At 37.7% G+C, this 21,017-nt stretch overlaps 1 protein-coding gene across 1 annotated transcript; it reads right to left on the bottom strand.

The window, feature by feature from the left end:
- Positions 1-146: 146 nt before the first annotated feature.
- Positions 147-15,154, bottom strand: LOC140144597 (elongation factor 1-alpha-like). The gene is given in 8 exon segments (XM_072166413.1): positions 147-1,401; positions 2,156-2,412; positions 3,364-3,646; positions 4,632-4,799; positions 7,370-7,450; positions 7,452-7,550; positions 8,322-8,520; positions 15,056-15,154. Coding segments are annotated over 7 exon segments (1,458 nt in total). The 5' UTR covers positions 8,466-8,520; positions 15,056-15,154; the 3' UTR covers positions 147-975.
- Positions 15,155-21,017: the final 5,863 nt, after the last annotated feature.

Consider the following 21,017-nt stretch of genomic DNA (forward strand, 5'->3'; position numbering starts at 1 on the left):
ATTAGCCTGCAGTAACAGTTTGTAGTACAACAATTAATACATTTCCTTTTATTAATGGACTGCCTTCTATTTATCAAAATAAATAAAAGTTACTCCACAAACTTGCTTTCAGCAAAAAAATAAAAATAAGCACATCTGCCCAGTAATCCTGTAATGTCGAGCATTGTTTATTTAATTCTCATGGTTTTTGTATTGAACACCTTTGTTAGTGAGAAACTTCCATTTCCTTTTTACCAGTTTAGCAGACATTATTATACATCAGTAGTCCAGAGAACAAAGTCCCCAAGACCCAATTCTTCTCTCCTGCAACATTACATTGTTACTTCTCTCCACTCCCTGAACAGCAACAATGCAGCCCAGTGAATAACTTGCTGCAAAAGTGGTAATTTTTGTGTGTTTAATTTTCATGCGCTTTGATGATTTTGAACTACATTGCTGGTTTTTAAATTTCATAATTTGGAGTGTTCTCACATAGACCTATACATCAAAAGAACATATTTTATTTTCGGACTAGCCGTGTTGCGCACAAAAATTATGTACCGCGAATATTTCCACTTTAAACAGTACTTACTGATGAGTTGATTTCAGTTCGGTTGTATTTGATAAACACGATCCCATTATTAATGTTGACTGCAACATGCACAGGTGGCTTTAATAAGCGTCTTTAGTTGCCTAATTTAAAGAGCTAGAAAATTTTCCTTTGATCAGTTTGTCTCTCTTCTAAATATTTGGGTTACTTGTTAAATTTGATTTATGTTTGTTGGTCATTGAACCTTGGCCTTTACTTTGTATTCGGCACTCAAGGCATTTTACTTTAAACCTTTTTTTCTCCTGAGAAACTTTCTGTGACAACTACTAATGTGATACCAATCATACCATGTGTTCTCATAGCGAGAGACCGGACCGAAACGACCATGGAAGGTCAACTTTGACATTGACCACTTAGAAGACTTAACTTTTGAAGACCTAATTTGATTAAAAACACCTAATATTTTTGGCCAAAATGAGATGATGTAATGATGTTGCAGGGCGTGGCTCGCCATCACTTCTTTTGCCTGCAGCCTTTGCTGCACTCTTGGTGATCTTTTGAGCCTTCTCCGTTTTTTCAACAGATTTGATGACACCAACAGCTACGGTCTGCTTCATGTCACGGACAGCAAAACGACCAAGAGGAGCGTAGTCTGCAAAGGACTCGACACACATAGGCTTTGACGGAATCAACTCTATCATAGCTGCATCACCAGATTTCACAAACTTTGGGTTGTCTTCAAGCTTCTTGCCGCTACGACGATCTATCTTCTCCTTCAGCTCAGCAAACTTGCAAGCAATGTGAGCAGTATGGCAATCCAGTACTGGCGCATATCCAGCATGAATCTGTCCCGGGTGGTTCAGAATAATGACCTGCAACAAAACAAAATGGCAACAGATATTTAGACAAAGCTTCAATGTTTTCTTCAGGATTCCACATTTACCGTATTCATTCTATTAACCGCCCATGCCCCTGTAAGCGCCCACCCATCGACTTAACTACACACGATCCTCTATCACTATGTGCAGGATCCATCTACACACTCTATATTCTGGGGCATTTTCTACATTATGTAATTATGTAAACAATATAAAAAATAAGCACCCACCCAAAATGACTTTAAGCAACCTGGGAGGTAAAAAGAACACGGAACCCCAGTCGCCTATCAGTGCCACTGAGCCAAGGGGGGAAAAAAAAACCCTCCAAATTGCCCTGCTAATTTATCCACTACTTGCATGACTTTGATAGGGACAAATGCGCATACACAAAATTTAGCCTGTTATTTTAATGCTAGCAAAAATGAGAAATTGTGGCCTAAGGTCGTGCACCAATCAGCACCATGAATTGCGAGCATATCGTGTTACATGTTTAAAATTTTAAAATATAAAACGGGCTTTCACACACAAGGGCGGAAAAGTTTTATTTTGGTTCAAAAAGTGGAAAATTTGTACCTCATTAACATTCTTGCATAAAAATCTTCTGCTAAGACCTTTTTTAGTAAACTAGACATACGTAACCTATCTCAATACCTTGCTGGGTTTTTAAGTTAGGCACTAAAAATCAATCAACTATAGGTTTTTGAGGCACTAAAAATCAATCAACTATAGGTTTTTGAGGTTAACTTACCTGGGCAACAAATGTCTTGGCTTCCTTGGGTGGATCATGCTTGGAGTCTCCAGCAACCATTCCACGCTTGATGTCTTTCACCGACACGTTCTTGACATTGAATCCAACATTGTCTCCAGGCAAAGCTTCCGTAAGGGCTTCGTGGTGCATTTCTACAGATTTCACCTCAGTGGTAATTCCAGCAGGAGCAAAGGTCACCACCATGCCTGCTTTAATGATGCCAGTCTCCACACGACCAACAGGGACAGTTCCAATACCTGATACAAAGAGGAAGAAAATGTTACTTAAAGGCTTAATGTACGATTTTCTTCAAATTTTAAATTTGTCATTATATACTCAAAATGCTGAAATAATACTAGTAATAATGATCGGGAATGGTTTCTGTCCATTTTGAGCTGAAATAACGAGGTAACATGAAAGAAACACTGCTTGTTATTTTGGCCGTTTAACACACAGTTCTATGGGCGGACATAAAGTCATAATTTTTAATTATGACTTTATGTCGAACTTTGCTCTGTTTACCTACAAACACAACAAATTTGGCTGATTCCATTTAGGTGCAAGTTGTGACATGTGTAAACATTACAAATATGCCAAAAAATCAGGTTTGAAAAAAATTAACTAAATTCATATTATAAGATCGTACATTATGACTTTAAAGTAAGTTTTTGTGCTCAATTTAATTGTAATTGATAATCTGCCCTTTCTAAGGTAGAATCACAATCTTTATCTCGGCCAAATATCTGACGGTGTGCACAAATCCATTTTGATTCTTGCAGTCAAATTTTTTGAGATACCTTGATTGAGTCGCTTTGAAAAACAAAGTGTATGATGCATCAAGTAGGCAAACCTTGGTCAAACAGTGCTTCAAACGATCTAATTTTTGGGTGGCCTCTGTCAACTGTTGCCAGTCTGAATCAATTCCACAATGCGACATATATGTGATGCGATCAAATCAGTCGGCACTCCGAAATATTTAATTTTCAATTTCTTATAGAATAGTAAAAACCATTTACACAGCTACATTTTGCAGAAACCCTCGTTGAAATTGAACAACCAGTTCCAAAGAAACCGACTGATTTTGCTTGATTGCATCACATACATTCCGGCTATTGATGTTTTACTGTTACAAGAATCCTTTCCAAAAGTGCATAATACCGGCCAGGTGAGAAGACCCACACATAACATTATACAATTATTGTACTTACCACCAATTTTGTATACATCCTGGAGAGGCAGACGGAGGGCTTTATCAGTAGGTCTTGTTGGAGCGTTGATTGCATCCAGCGCGTGGAAAAGTGTCTTGCCAGATGCCTTTCCCCCTTCTTTGGTTTCTTTGTTCCATCCCTTGAACCACTTCATGTTGGGTGAATCCTCCAACATGTTGTCACCATGCCAACCAGAAATGGGCACAAATGGTACTGCCTTGGGATTGTAACCAATCTTCTTAATGTAAGCAGATACTTCCTTCACAATCTCATCAAACCTCGACTGCAAAACATAATATTGAAAATGCTGTTATGAAACATCCTGTAATGTGCACAGCCTAAGGGGCTAATTTACGCGTCAGCACTGCGCCCAACAGCGTGCATGCCATTCTATATCAATAGACAGTGTTACGAGTCTTACTTTTTCCGCCTTATATAAACTGAACAAACTTAAGTTGATTTATTTTTGAAAATGGCATTTCATACAAAATAGAATTAGCAATCCATTAACTGAAGACGTATGGTGAGAGGCCACAGACCAATATAGAGGAAATTTGTTCAAAAAAGCTAAAAAACTGTTTAAAACCGGGGCAAAATTGTTAAATATGGGCCGAAAATAAAAAACATACAAATTTGGGCAACAAAATCGGCTGCAAAGAGGAACTCTCACATCCCTGTATTATAGTTTAAGCCCACAAAGTGCAAATGAGAAAATATGGTTATTTCTTTTGCAATCTGCAAATCAACGCAACTTGGAATTTTTAAGTTTATATTTCCATTGGGGACTTCAATTGCTTACCAATTTCCCGGTAAGATCAGATTGAGTAATCAGTGGCACATACATAGTATAAATCGAATGTTAGGCAGTTACATAAAGATTTAACATTGATCAGTGTCAGTACCTCCAGGTTGCTTTGGGGGACTTGCATGGAAGGCTCAATATTCCAATACTTCAAAAATTTCAGTTTTTGCAGACAAGATTTTCAATTGAAGTTTTGGTTTTTCAAAGTACAATCCAAACTTTTCAATTGGAAAGTTTTTAGAATCTTTATCGATAAATCAGGCTTTTCAATGAAAAAAAACCAAGATCTTTAACAATAAACTTTCGATCGAAAAACATGGATTTTTGAATTATTGGACATCGAGCCTTCCACAGACTTGTGGTAGCCTGGTAGGGTATATAACACATCAGGATTTGTCATCTATTGATTTTGGCAAAAGAGTTAACTGTACAGACTACAGTCCGTTGCTTTCAGTGAACAACATACCTCAGAGTAAGGTGGTTGAGTGCTGTCCATCTTGTTGACTGCAACAATAAGTTGTTTCACACCCAGAGTGAAGGCAAGGAGGGCATGTTCCCTGGTTTGGCCGTTCTTGGAGATGCCAGCTTCAAATTCACCTGTACCACCAGCAACGATCAGCACAGCACAGTCAGCCTGTAAATATTGTATATAAGTTTTTATAAATTAAATCAATTCCAAGTATTCAGGGGTAAAATGGCATCACTTACTTCACCCCCTGATAAATTTTATGACTAATTTCGCATTTCTCTCACAAAATAACTACACTGGTAAAAGTTATTATTTTTTGAGAAAAATGAAAAATAGTCAATTTATCACCCTATCATTTATTTATTCAACCAAAATGTTTACAAAATACCGAAATTTCCATTCTATTTGTGAAAGCTTCAGGCATGTGAATGATCAACCATGGAAAAACCTGAAAATTTTGAAAAAGCCTGCGAAATGAGGCTAAAAAGGTCAAAAACTGGCCGAAATTGAAAACTGCACGGAAATTTAGACCACTAAAAAGCAGGAAATCCTACAAAAGCAGGCAAATTCTCATGCCTGAAGCTTACCACGGTCCGCATACGCTCATTAATTGCCGAAAATGACATCGCAAACCTGGAAATCAGTGATCCAAAGTTAGCTTGCCTCTAATTAACCCTCTTTCGAAACGTCACACCACCAGCGTTTAATAGGTGGCCACGTGTTTTGAACTCGCCACCCTTAGCGTTACATCACAAATATTATGAATTTTTACACCAATCAAGTTTCAAATTAGAATATCTCCACAACTATCAACCCTAAACTAGCAAAAGTATACATTTTTTTAAGCTGAATGCAAAAGCAATTTAAATATACACATTTCAACTCATTGTACAGGGTGACCTTGAAGTTATACAGGGTGGAATAAAAAAAATCCAAATAAAAATGGGTCACTTAATGCATTGCTTATTACTAACTTGCAGTTATAAACTGAAAGTAAACAACATTGATTTGGTTAGAGGTTAGAGGAGCCCACTGATTTTGGAAGAAAAAAAAAATCACAGCTGTTTGGTAATCTCGAATACAGGGTGTCCCAAAATATGTTCAAATTTTTTACAATTCAACATATTTTGAACTGAAACATTTTACCCCTAGCCCATACAAAAAAAGTAAGTCCATATTTAGATTCCTCATCAAATTTCCTCTCAGAAAATGTAAACTTTGACTATGATAGGATAAGTAATTAAAAATTTAGGGCAACTTTTAGATTTTGAAGACATCTGCATTGCTTACTATAGTGTTTAATATGAAAACAGGTAGTTTTGCACATAAAAGTTTGCATTTCATAGACTTAACCAATCATAAAGAGTTCAAAATGATTAAAAACAATTAGCAGAATAAATAATCTTTCAAAAGAGCTCTTAACCATGTCTGTAGCCCATATGGATGCAAAGATATGATCAGTTGATTCAACGCACACACAAAAATCTTTATTTCCCATAGACTTTGCACATACCGCCACCGCCTCATCCGCCACCGCCTCATCCCCCACCTCGGTCATTCTGAACTCAAACAACTCTAACTCCACTATCTTAGCTGATAAACAATTCTCCTTTGGAGGTCTTTTAGGGCACACATTTAGCTACAACATGACACCAAACACACTTCAATACCTTTTGTTTAAGCAGAGATATAACAATTTGAACGAGTCTCGATTTGGAAAAGCGTAACAACACCACCATTTTTGGGTGGCGAGTTCAAAACGCGTGGCCAGGTACGGTAGAAAATGATATTACCGGTACATGAACATAAAGTGCTTTTTTCAAATTAGTCCCTAGAATATGCCTATGTCAGCATAATTTTTAACCAAAGTGCATGAGACTTTCTGATGGCAGATCAGATAACACTTTGATCAGTACTATAATTAGGCTTAGAGAAAAAAATGCGAGATGGCAACTTCAAAATGCGAGAAAAAAGCGAGATTTATGCCCTAAAATTGGCGAAAATCGGAAAAAGGTAAAAAAATTGAGTGAGGGCAGGATTTCATTGACTCCATACCCCTGAGTGATACCAAAACAAAGCATGGAAATTGCCGACCGGACTATCAAAAATACACAAATTTTGTCCTCATAAATCGGCTTAAAAGGTCAATATACTGCAAGGTTTGAGTAGTAAATAAAGAATATTACTTGTGTTGTTGCTTGAATGTGCCAGAAAATGTGACTGTTTTTGTACATTCAGGCTGGAAAATCAGGTCAAACTTAAGCTTTTTTAGTTGCAATGGTTGTCGAATTCTGCAACCGTACGCCACAGAAATAGATTTTCGTGGTAGAAATGAATCTTTTAAAAGCGATAAAAGCACTAAAAAGCGAGATTCACGGCGAGAAAAGCGAGATTGCGTTTTCTCTCTAAGCCTAACTATAATGTTGCATGTCTACTAATGTCCTAGACAGAATTTTTTGAGTGCATTTTATTCACATTTGTAACTTTTCATTTCATAGTAACGCCCAAGTGCCTAGGGTATTAATTAAGTCTCGTCAGTCTAATGTATACAGCAATGTAAAAGCACTACAAAATTCTTAAATGTCCCGATGCCCTTGGCTTTGCTTTAGTCGAGTGCAAGGGAATTTTCTGAAGTTTATGGTTTGAAAAAAGCACTTGTACTGTCCTCAGACTTCCTTCCATGTTTTAAATGTGCAAATAGCTATCTGCAAACAACTGAAAACATACTAGCTTACCTGTGATGTACCAGTGATCATGTTCTTGATAAAATCACGATGGCCTGGGGCATCAATGACAGTGACGTAGTATTTTTCGTTTCTCAAATTTCCACAAGGCAATATCAATGGTGATACCACGTTCACGCTCAGCCTTCAGTTTGTCCAACACCCAGGCATACTTGAAAGAACCTTTGCCCATCTGTAAACAAAATTTTTTTTTTAAATGGTTTAATTGATAATTTCATGGATAGGATGAATACAAATATTTGCAGCTCACAATTACAAAATGTTTCACTTAGGGATGTCAGATGCACGGTGCATCATGTGACTTCCAGGGGATGGGCTGGGAAGTTCTTTTAAGAAACTTCCCCCATTACAGGTGAAAAAAACCCTTCCCCACAAACATGACAAGGGTTGAGAACCAGCAAGCCTCAACTCACTTTTTGGCCAAAATATTCGCGCACAAATTAAGTCAGTACTAAAGAATATCTAAATCTTACATTCCACTCTTCTTTTAAAATTATAATTGACACTTGTTATGATGTTATCACTTAATTATAATTGACATTTGTTAATGTTATAATGAATAGGAAACAACTTTCGGTTTTATAGGACCAAATTTGATTTCAATTAGACACTTTCACGGAGTATGAGAGTTGTAAACAGATTTAGCTCGCAAAAATATTTTGGCATCGCGAGTTAAGGCTTTATTTTACAAGGAATTTCCTAGGACTTGATCAGTCCTGTTGTTGCTATGCACCTCAGATTGGTTCAAATAGCACCGAGTACTGCGTTGACATGCACACACTGAACTGTGTTATAACGTGTCATATTGCATGGCCAAGAACCAATTAGACTGCACGAACTCCCCGCCCCCAAAAAAACCTGTTTCTCTTCCACGCTTGATTTCTTTCCAATTTATTTTATTGAAATCATTTCTGTATTTAGCATTTTATTCTGTGAAACTCACCTCAGCAGCTTCTTTCTCAAACTTCTCAATGGCACGCTTGTCGATGCCACCACACTTGTAGATCAGATGTCCAGTTGTTGTGGATTTGCCAGAGTCGACATGGCCAATGACGACAATGTTGATATGCACTTTTTCCTTACCCATTTTGGAGTGGAAGTGGTTGCAATGAGCACTTACGATTTAGTGTCACGGTATTAGGCTGAAAATATAAAAAAATGTCATTTATTGGTTTTCAAATCATCAGGTCAACTATTCTACAGGCAGTACAACTGAACAGGGCTCAAAATAAATGAGAGCCAAGGGCAATTTTCCCCCAAATTGCCAAAATCAAGGTATTCCCATTACAAGTTACAACCAGAACTTTTGATCATGAATGCCAATGTTGTTACTGAAAGGGCAATTCAACACCACATTGCAAGTAAGGCTTGCAATATATCCAAATAAATCCAATAATATTTTACTTTAGACACGCCGACATATCTCATTTCATGCGGTTAACATTTCCACATAAATGCGACGTCTTGGTTAACACTTACACAAGGGCCTACAATTTGTGAAATCAATTTACTATATCCGCTTGCATGGCTAACTTAAATACCCCCCCCCCAACTAAAACCGCTTTAGCTATTTATTTAATGTCAAGCCATTTTCCTCACCCTCCCTTATTTTTACATGACTAATCTATAATATCCTTGTGGTTAAAAAAATGTGAGCAGAATGTGTGCATTAACATGTCCATATTTTAACAGACGGATGCATGCTTCAACACTCAAACTATGAACAGGCAAATGTATAGGATTAAAAATAAAAACCGGGTACTACACTAGTCTGTATAACCAAAAATAAATGGGTACTACACTACTACACTAGTGTGTATAACATATATCAAAGCAGATTTTAAGGCCCATTCAGTGACTGGCTCCTCCGAAGGATCGTAAAAATCATTAAAATTCACATTTTGGTTAGTGCCATGAGCTAACAGCTTGCTGGGGGGGGGGGGCAAAATCATGTATTTAAGACAAAATGAGATACTAAAATGAATCTGTCAATACTAAATGAATTTGAATGGGGCTCAACTTTGTCAATACTGCTTATCCTACAATTTTAGGCAATTATAAACCATGATAATTTTAACACCTTCACTGGGATCACTGAATATGCCTTAAATAAGCATTAATAATAATAAGCACAAATTCAGTTCAAAATCGGAACTACATTAATATTTAAAATGCAAAGTCTAAAATGAACTACATAATATGATAGCATGAAAGCCAAGCAGCTTAAATTGGTTTCAGCATCATCTGCAATTCTGTATGGTGTAGCAAAATGTGTACAAGTGCATGGGTATACACAGGGTATACATGTACAGCTTGTTGGTGAACTGAATGTGTGGCAAGACGAGCAAAACCAAATGCCACAGTACAAGCATCCTTTCATCCGATGTTGACAAAACGTTCCCACATGATACATCCCCATCAGAGATTAAGGGATTCCAAAACCTACAATTATTTTACAATAGACACTATGAAATTCTGTTCTCACCTTGATTATTGGATGCATTTTCCCAAATGTGCATCAACAGCAAACTGTGCAGCAAACATCAACAGCAACAACATCTCTAAGTCTTTCATCAGCGTGGGTTACAAACATGCAGGAACACACGCATGCATCTCACAGCAAATATAATGTTGCAAAGCAAAAGCAACGATTTCAAGTATTTAGAGCCCGAAGTTCTCAGTTTTCCGAACAGAGAAATTTCACGGAATTCCACTTAGTGAAAACAGAAAATAGACTTTTCCAACATTGGTTCATTTCCAATGAACATTCAACAGAATGCAGATATTAAATATTTCCTAAATAAACTTCAAACTTAATCATTACTTGCCTTTAAGGGTCATATATTTGCAGTTTCAGGACTTTTAACATTTAAAAAATGGAGAATTTCGGTCTCTACATTTAATAAAGCAAAAGCATTGAAAGTGAAAGATATACACAAAGGAAGCATGTAATTGAAGCATTCAAGAAATAACGTAATGGCAATAATTTTAATGGAGCATGTCGCTCAAAAAATCTATTGAACACACGACTAAACACAGTACAACATTTAGAAAAGTATGTTTTTATTTTATTTCTTCCTTTACAGTGAAACACAGACTTTGTAATCTCTGTTTTACGCAATAGAATATTATAAACTGGATCATAAACTTGCAATCTTTTAATTAACTTGAAACAAACGTTGGTTCAGCATTGGATTTACTTGGAGAAATTTGCAGTTATTTTTAATGGCAATGTTCTGAACTCCAGAATCGACAAGGATTCAACACACATAGCCTTGAATGGGACAATGATGGCAGCAACACACTTCAAGAACTGAAGTTCTTGCTGCAACAAAAATGTGGATCCAATTCTTCTCCTTCAGCTTGTTACAGGGTCAGACATTTGGCGAGAATCCATTCTCGCAAAGATTCTCGTCAACAAAATTGCAAGAATCTAAATGGATTCTCGTAAATATTGCAGTTTATCATGTAAAGTTATATGGCGAGAATCCATGGCTTCTTGGAAATTTCCACTGGGAGAATCCAAAAGGATTCTTGCACTTAGTTGTGAATTTCTGACCATACTCCAGCAATCTAGTATGTAGTCCTGAGCAAATGTGGTGCACTGTGTGGGTGGTTGGAGATGACCTACAAATCAATTTGAAGAAAAGAGTTGTTAAAATTGTGGATAAAAATGAGCCCAATTACTGGCAGTTAGTGAGAGGAAAATTATAATAGCATCTTTATTACTGGAAAGAAATTTGTTGGTATGTATATCATAGTGTTACTTATAATATTTAAAAAATTGTTTTATGATCTGAGCTTTCGATCCTAGCAGGATCAAGGCTCAAGGCAAAGAAAATGAAAAAAAAAAATACTGACTCACCTATGACTGTTGACTCAAACGAAAATTGATGACATCGGTCATGATCCATACTGAAGATGCACAGACAATTCATTACGCGTTCATGTATGAACGTGTTGTTGTGCAATGACACACGCATAACTGCCAGTGCAAGATCGAGAAACGATAGCACGATGATCCCAGGATATTGAAGTGGCAAAATTTTCATGAAGTTCGGAAATGTGTGAACTAGGGCTAGGCCTGTTATCGACATTTTGTTAGGGGAAAAATATGACAATCGACACGCGTCGAAACTTGAAACAAGAAAAAATTTGATAGATTTCCGGTGTAAACATACTTCATGGTTCGTTCTACTTCAGGAGGTAATTTTTGACTTTCAGATGAAAACATGATCGTACGGTAAGCTTTTTCGGACAAAATTGCATGGAAATTTCATTTTTCCCCTTTTTGATATGCGTCGGAAAGTGTCGAAAAAGGACGATTTATTATGACATGTCGGATTTAGGGTCATATCAACGATAATACGACAGTCGATAACAGACCTATAATCCAATTACCGTATTCCATCCAATAACTGCCCATGCCCCAATAAGCGCCCACCCAGGGTATTTTCAATTTGCTAAAGGGTACTAGTACCATTAACGCGGCTGTGTACTCTAGACATTGTTGCTTTCGGGAAATTGAGTTTTTTGATATGTTTGTACTTTGTTATGTTTTTTATAAATACAAGGAATGAAAATCCAGATTTGTAAACTCCAACTGCAATATTTTAAGGATTTTATTTCACTATTCAACTCGTGTTTGAAATTGAAAAAGAAAGAAAATCTTTGTTGTACCAGCCAGGGTACACGCGCGCAACAACGCATCGCGTAATTTGTTAACGCACAAATACGCTACGCATACCTGCATGCGCGGCGCATCAATATGGAAACACCACGGAAGCACTGATTTCACAAAAACCTAGTGGTCAAATGGCTCCGTTTTAGCTGATAAAATGTGGGTTTTTTCAAGTTCTTTCCCCGATTTAAATATCAAGTTATGAATGGATTTCGCTCAAACTTCTCAAGGGGCCGTGTATTAACCCGATGTTCATGTAATGTAAGGTAGAAAAACGAGAAATGCCGCATTCTCCTGTGAGCTCCGATCCAAGTGCAAAATATGACCACTTTACACTTCAACGGCCATTATTTCAATGTTCATTTTCTCGGTAAAATGACGATTTGGGTACACTATAACTCAATAAATACAGCATCTATAGGTAAGCAAATATGATCATCGTATGAAGCATGATCGACTCAAGAAACGGTGGTCCCATATTTTTGTCTATTTCCGATTTTAGACATCATTTTGTGCAAATAGGCGTTTGTGAATTTTAAAAAGTTCATTTTGATGCCTTATTGTCAATATCTCCAAAAATAAGGCCAATATCAAAAAACTAAAAAAACCGTTTTTGGAATGGAGCCTCAAGATGGAGATAAAAACAAAATAAAATATTTTGGAAAGAGTGTTTTTTTTTATGATGTACCGAACAAATATTGCCAAAAACTCACTTTTTTGGGATTTTCTTCAAAACTGTTGTTTTTACACCAAATCTATATTTATATTAAGATTCATTGATGTCTTGCCTTTATAAAATGTATACTTTTATATGTCTTGCATAAATAATTACAAAGTTATTGTACTTTTACTACATGCATGTCTGAGAGTACCAGTGTTCGATTTAGAGGGGTTTTACATGCACAAATGCATGTAACTTTGGCTCTGTGCATGTAGAATTTTGCCTGTGCATGCAAAATTTTGTGTTATTCAGCCTATTTTGAGGAAAAAAATCAGTGTTGTGCATGTAAATTTTATTTTCTAAATCAAACCCTGGAGAGTACACAGCTGCTTTAATGTGCTGGGGGATTAGAATTCCTGTGTACACTTGCAGTACATTTTCTGCATCAGGAAAGCTACTATTAACATCCTTTTAAAACGTACGTAAATTCATCTCTAATAAACGCCTGTTACTAGTGTTAGGAAAAAATGAGGTAAACCATGTAAAAAATAAGCGCCCACCCAAAATGACCTGTTATACAAGTTATTGGAATGAATACGGTAAGTATTTCTTGGCCAAACTGCAACATGTGTGTTGCATCCATGTAGTGTACCAAGAGTGTTCACAGTGTAAGGCATGTGTACACTTTCTTTTGTACCGCGCTATATATTCGTGTGTTTATAGCGGAGCCACTAGCGTTCACAGACAGTGTCAGTGTTCCAGTTTGGCCACGAAATATTACACTGGACTGGACTGGTTTCAAAGTAGCTATTCTTTCAATGTTTTCATTTTCTATAAATTGGTTCACTCCAAGTTTTATACGGTTGTGATATTAATTTGGCAGTTGCGCCGCAAGCATGCCAACAACCGTTCTTGTATGCATATGTGTACTATTTGGTATTGCAACCAGCCAGGGAAATGCATGTAGTCACTACCAAACTTGAGGTGAACCAAAGGACAATCAAATTTAGCTTGCGACGCAATTTTGCATTTATTCATTTATTTCTTGAAAAACGTGATTTATTTTTCTGCGAAATTCCCTCATTTCTCAAATTCTCTGCTACTTTCCACTCATCTTATCTTTTCATGAAGTGATGCCGATTAATATTTAAGGTAGGCAGGGTTAATTCAACTTGTGTCGTATATGTAGAGCAAAATACTCCCCATTTTGGACAACCTGCTACATAAATTTCAGCTTGTATCATATAGCAATTTTTACAATGTAATTATAAGATTAAGATTCTAAGAACATCACAAAAATAAGGTTTTCGCTAAAAAACTGCTACGCACATACTTCAAAGTAAATCGAACCCTGAAGGTAGCCTGTACCTACATTTCATGGTTTGTTTCTTTTCTGGTGTTTTGATTTTCCATGTTTCGAAACACGTAACTCCAATTGAGAAATAGCCATTTTTTACAAGTTGTTTTCAATTAGTTGCTTGGACCTTGTTATTCACCCCGGCCCCCCATAATCTTGATCATTTCCCCCATTTATCGAACCTCTGCATGTCTGCCCTCCTTCCAATACATTTAAAACCTTAACACCAAAGTCAAGTGTTTGGCAAAAGTTTAACCCTGATCCAAAACTAAACCTTGGAAGTTGATGCAAAAGTAAAAATTTAGTCCTTATAAAATTATTTAGTCATGATAGTGAAGGTGGTCTAATAAAAGTCAGGGTCGCCAAAATACCAAACCATGAAACGTCAACAAACCATGAAACAAACAGTGTCAGGACTGCCTAAACATTATCACGGGACGGGTTAATTATAATGGTAATGAAAAAGTTATTGAAAATTACAGGTATTTTCACGGCCCGCATGAATGTATGTCGCCACACCCCGACACGATTGCAATGCTTTGTTACATTGTGGTGCAATTTGCCACGCACATGCACACTGGCCGGCGTATTGAAACCAGTCATTATCACCCCAAGTACGTATGATACATTTTAATGATGTTACATTACGTAAGACGATACTACCATTTACTGCAATAACGACTGCATTTTCATTTTATTGCAGCCTCGACTACAAAAAAATACATTTAGTTGATGTGTGACATGTATGCGAATGCAGGCTGCCATATTGCTTACGACGATGAAACATCAGGACATGAAAAATAACTTACAAATTTAACGGCATTACGATAGATAAACACCAAAAATAACACAACAAAACTGTTTTAGAAGGATAAAACTCTTACAAAGTGTAAAATTTTGTCACAGATGCCCTGAAATTAGACTGATATTAGATGGATTTTATTTCCACCCATGTGATCACTCAGTTCCACTACTTACCGGATGTGCCACGCGTATTGAAAGGACCGATTCACCGGCAGTCATACAGTATTTATATGATTCTTGGAGGGGTCGTGTATATTGACGTCAGTAAGCAATTTAGCTATCCCTTCGGTTTAAATTGCGCAACCAACTTGCCACATGTGTCATTTAAATACCATTCCCAAGTAGGCTACATGCAGAAGCAGGTGCAGAGCTATCATGCATAGCCGGGATGCATAGGCTTAGGAACCGGGGGGGGGGGCTTGAGGGGCTCAGCCCCCTCAATAATTTTGGTGCGGGGCTGGAATACCTCTCAGCCCCCCCCAATAATCTTTATAGGACAGGTGAAGTAAAAAAATTGTGATGAAATAGAGTGAAACTTGTTGTTTGTGACCTAGGCTCCCGGTAGGGCCTATATTTTGCAAAAGTATTCGGACTCCGAATTCTTTTGCAAATTTTCACTAAAATTCACTTGACCCCCCACATGCCCCAAAAGTGCGCCCCAAGAATGTGTGCCAAAAATCACTCCCCCCTCTCGGTTAGCCAAAAATTCCTTGCCGCCCCCCTTTCGGCTCACCAAAAATTTCCGTTGCCCCCCCGGCTCATAATTATTGCACAGCCCCTAGTGGTGTTGACAATAAAAGCTAATAAAGACACACCTGAAGAGAATGCCACCTCCAGGTTTCACTCAGTCCGGCCCAAATGAACCTGGGGCAAAGCGGATCAACGACTCTTTTCAAGTTCACACCACCATTTAATAAAACTGTAAGGCCTATGATTGATAAACTTTAGTAATGTCATTGTTAGTTGCAGTCCTAAGGTAAGATTATAGGTCTATTGCCATTTGGTCTAATACCATTTCGTCTAATTCCCGTTTAGTATTCAATTGGTCTACCGTAAAACCTCGTCTACAAGCATAGGCCTATATAGGGTTTTTGATGATGAAAGCATAACTTTAACGACCAAGGCGTATATACCAATACAATAGATTGGTCTTACAATAATAGGCCTACTTGTTTTTATATGCTTGGATCTATAATTTATTTGCTCAAACTCCATAATGGCGCCTGGAATAATTTAGCTTTCAACAGAAGCACTTTATATGCTTGTATAGACGGGGTTTTACGGTATTACCAGCACTGAAAACAAAAACTCGTATTATGTAAGCTGAACTAAGCTTTTGTTTAGTAGGACCACTAGTTTCCCCTGGTAAACTAGTTTTTAATGTCCGACCATGTTCCATGGTCCGACTAAACGTCCATCTAGTATGCTTGGCTAGTACAGCATGCAGTGAGGGAAATTGTTAGTACGGACATGCCGAACTATGCCAAATTATGGTAGGCCTACTTTACTAATAAGTGAAAATTAGTTGCACCGCAAAAGTTGGTCCAACTAACGTTTCTGGCTTTACGAATTGGTAGAACGAATCATGGTTGTGGACCGTACCAAGGGTTGTACTAAAGTTGAATTTACCGCCCTTTTGATCACATGACTCTTATGACAAATTAAGCTAGTAGAGCTAGTCTCTACTAGCTTATAGGGGTATTTCTCTGAAAATTGGAAGATAGGCAAATATGAATTTGAAAATGATTATAAAAATGTTTCCTTTACATATCTGTAAGGATGTAAGTCTCTAGTGCATGAAAACAATATTTGGCGCAATCTTACGGGCGCCCTCTATATTATAGAGGGCGTAATCTGCAGGTTGTGCCAGGTGAGCATCATCTCCGTCACATTTAGGCCAAAAAGGAAAAAGGACAAAAAATTGTTAAAACTCTTAATTATGAGTTTTATGGATAACATGTAAGTTGCTTGATTCATGTTTGCTTTTTTCATTAAAAAAATATGACTTTGTACTTTCGTCATTTAGTTGGGACAATGAGAGGCAGGCTGTACGGAAAATGTCATGTCTGTTAGTATTTTTTTTATACAAACTTAAGTATATTCATAATTTTGCTTGAAATAACTAAATAAATTTCTATTGACATAGTAAACACATACAATATCAATTACATTTCCAAATAGTAAATTCCATGTTGTCTGGGTCAAAGGTCAAATAAAGGTCAACAACAATTGTGATGGAGATGACAATGCTGTGATGGAGATGATAGTGCCCGGGTGATAGTGATGTGACGGAGATGATAGGCCTATTTCTACACAAATTCCTATAGAGAATCATATCCGTCACAGACATTTGATTTCAGTAATGTTTTCACACTACTTGAAAATGAAATTCATACAGATGAGAAGGTTTAGACTTGGTAAGCATTTTCTGATAAACTAAACTGGACTTCGCTGTATCTCAAGATCCGGTGATGTGATGGAGATGATGGTGATGTGACGGAGATGATATTTCTACACGAATTCCTATAGAGAATCATCTCCGCCACGGCAAATGACGCCAACTGATGTAGCGGAGATGATGGTTCAGACATTGCTTACGATTAATAGCAGGGTTAAGCTTACCCACGTGTTACATATCACCACAACAGCTCAGTGGACATATTCAACCATGATGACCATCATTATTTTCCGGAAAACTTAAACAATAAGACTTATATCAAATTGATCAGAAACGTTTGGAGATGATGTTGAATAAAGGTACGCGTGTGTATACTTGAAGATACCCTCAAAATTGGCAGGAAAAGAGTGCCAATGTGCACCTATTCCGGGTTGATGTTTTTCGTCGTCTGTAAAAGGCAGCGTACAGGGTCAAATTATTGACCTCTGATATTTGGTCTTCACCTCCAGCCGTTTTGATGCCAATGTGACGGCAATGATGCAAAACCAAGGGACAGCAATTTTTTGACACAAATTTTTGAATTATTCCATAAAATTGACTTTAGAAGTGGTTTTAAGCATTTAAACCTTCTTAGACATGATATTTACCCCAGTCAATGGTAATTTTCACTTCCCACACTTGCTCACAAAAATACTACAAAATCACTAAAATTCGGTGCGTGACATCGGGACATGGGGTTTTCAGGGGGGTCGTCAGATATTGAAGAATTTTTTGACTCCAAGAAATTAATTTTTCCCCACTTGGATGTTCTTAACTATTTTTTATACATATAAAAGTCCATGACTAAGCCAAAAAAGAAAGAAAAAATCCGCTTTTAAAACTTTTATGAGCGCCGAAAGTCGCGGGACTTAAAAGTTCCCCTTTTCAGAGAATCACCCATAGACGACATTTCACACATGCAGCTGTAGACATAGCACATCTAGCGTCTTGAGATGGACATTTTAGCCCCGATTCTAGCCCGTTAGAAATGGTCGAAGAAATGGAAAGGTATGTTTTATTGACATTTTTCCCAAGCTTGTTTTTGAATAACTTACAAACCGTTAGAATTTGAAATGAGATTGTAAATCGGAACACAAATGTCATGATCATGGACCGTGGGTTTGTGCATGCATGGTTGCAGTGGCGTAGGATTCTTTTTGACATTGGGGGGGGGATGAAGTTGGAAAAAAAATCTTGAAGTATAGTCAATCCAGCACCCTTTGGCGACAGAATTAGTTTATGATATAAATGCGCGCGAAGCGCGCGAAAATTTTTGCTATTTTGCAGCTAAACTGGTGAAATATGGTGTAAAAGTATAGATTAAATGCGCGCGAATTTGCACTTTTGGGGCTAAAATGGGCAAATATGAGGTTAATTTGGTCAGAAACCCATTATCAGGCGTCAACATTGGGGGGGATGATTGTATGGACCATCCCCCCCTGGCAAAATATTGGGGGGGATAAATCCCCCCCCCCATCCCCCCGGGATCTACGCCTATGCATGGTTGAGGCTGCCATGGCTGCCGAATTCGTGTAAAACCTTCATCATGCCGTGTGTAGTAGAAAACAGGGCTAAAAAAACGGGGCCAAATCTGTTTTTCAAATTCTAACCATGCTAAAACGGTTTGTAAGTTATTAAAAAATACAAGGTTGGGAAAAAGGTCAATAAAACGTAAGTTTCCATATCTTCGACCACTTCTACCGGGCTAGAATTGGGCTAGTTCCACAGACTAGTTCAGTCAGCTGAACTAGTCGAACATTAGTACAGAATGCCCTATTAAAAAAAATAGTCGTACTTGACATCGTTTTCGATAGTAGTGCCCATTAGTAGAACACCCCAATATATTAGCTAGAGTCCCTAGTAAGCTCTAGTAGGTCTAGTTGAACTAATTTATTATATTAGTAGGTCAAGGTTAAACTAGTATTTTGATAGTTAAGTCCCTAGTGTATCCTGACCTATAGTTTAGTCCAGTCCAGCCGTATTAGTTACAGGTTAGTCGTACTTGACATTGTTTTAACTAACTTTTCCTTAGTTAGTCACCCCAAGTTTCGTTGCAGTGAGAAAGGCTAATTGCCACTTAGTCTAATAATCATATAGTCTAATGTCCATTTAGTCTAATATTGTTTGGTCTAATAACCGGTATGCTACTAACCATATGGGCCTAGTCTAACATTCTAATAACCAAGTTGGTCTAATATTTCTTTAATAACCATTTGGTCTAATACCCATTTGGTCTAATAATCGTAAGGTCTAATACTCGTTTGCTCTAATAACCAGTTAGTCTAATACCATTTCGTCTATTTATTAATAAACTAAATGCTTGTAAGACTAAAATATGGTTTCGGAATATTAGACCAAATGGCTATTAGACCTATTAATTATAGACCAAATGGGTATTAGACTAAATGGTTGTTAGACTAAATGGTTTTAGACATATTGGTTATTAGACTAAATGGTTATCGGACCAAATGGTTATTGGACAAATGGTTAAAGGGCCAAATGATTATTGGACGTAGTGGATATAGACTTAATGGGTTTAGACGAAATGGATGTAGGCCTACACGAAATGGATGTTAGACCAAAATGGTATTAGACCAAATGGCAAATCCCCAGATTATAAACCTTAAGTTCTGCCTTGTCCTGTTTGGGCTGGACACAAAACATTTGGTCCACTTTGCATGCCCTGGTCTCCCCTATGCTCCCTGACTTGACTCCCCTCGGCAGGCTGGCCGCGCTTACCCGCTGCCAAAAAATATGGTGTTGACAAAGTACGGTAGCTTTCAATAGCTGATTGGTGTTGGATTAGCTATCTACTGCTGATATTGGTGTTGATGAAGTAGCTTCCAATACTGCTGATTGGTACCGGTACTGGGTTAGCTATCTACTGCTGATATTGGTGTTGACGAAGTAGCTTCCCATTGCGAATTGATATGCACCAAGCTGGGTTAGCTATTACAAGCTATTACAGCTGATATTGGTGTTGGTAGCTTCCAATTGCTGATTGGTGCTGGGATAGCTATACAGCTGATATTGGTGTTAATGAAGTAGCTTCCAATAATTGCTGATTGGTGCTGGGTTAGCTATCTACTGCTGATATTGGTGTTGACGAATTAGCTTCCAATTGCTTATTGGTGCTGGGTTATAGCCATCTACTGCTGATATTGGTGTTGACGAAGTAGCTTCCAATTGCTTATTGGTGCTGGGTTAGCCATCTACTGCTGATATGGGTGTTGACGAAGTAGCTTCCAATTGCTGATTGGTGCTGGGTTAGCTATCTACTGCTGATATTGGTGTTCATGAAGTAGCTTCCAATTGCTTATTGGTGCTGATATTGGTGTTGACGAAGTAGCTTCCAATTGCTGATTGGTGCTGGGTTAGCTATCTACTGCTGATATTGGTGTTGACGAAGTAGCTTCCAATTGCTGATTGGTGCTGGGTTAGCTATCTACTGCTGATATTGGTGTTGACGAAGTAGCTTTCAATTGCTGATTGGTGCTGGGTTAGCTATCTACTGCTGATATTGGTGTTTACGAAATAGCTTTCAATTGCTGATTGGTGCTGGGTTAGCCATCTACTGCTGATATTGGTGTTGATGAAGTAGCTTCCAATTGCTTACTGGTGCTGGGTTAGCTATCTACTGCTGATATCGGTGTTGACGAAGTAGCTTCCAATTGCTGATTGGTGCTGGGTTAGCCATCT

Source organism: Amphiura filiformis, unplaced genomic scaffold, assembly GCF_039555335.1.
Source record: "Amphiura filiformis unplaced genomic scaffold, Afil_fr2py scaffold_65, whole genome shotgun sequence".
NCBI classification, from domain to species: domain Eukaryota; kingdom Metazoa; phylum Echinodermata; class Ophiuroidea; order Amphilepidida; family Amphiuridae; genus Amphiura; species Amphiura filiformis.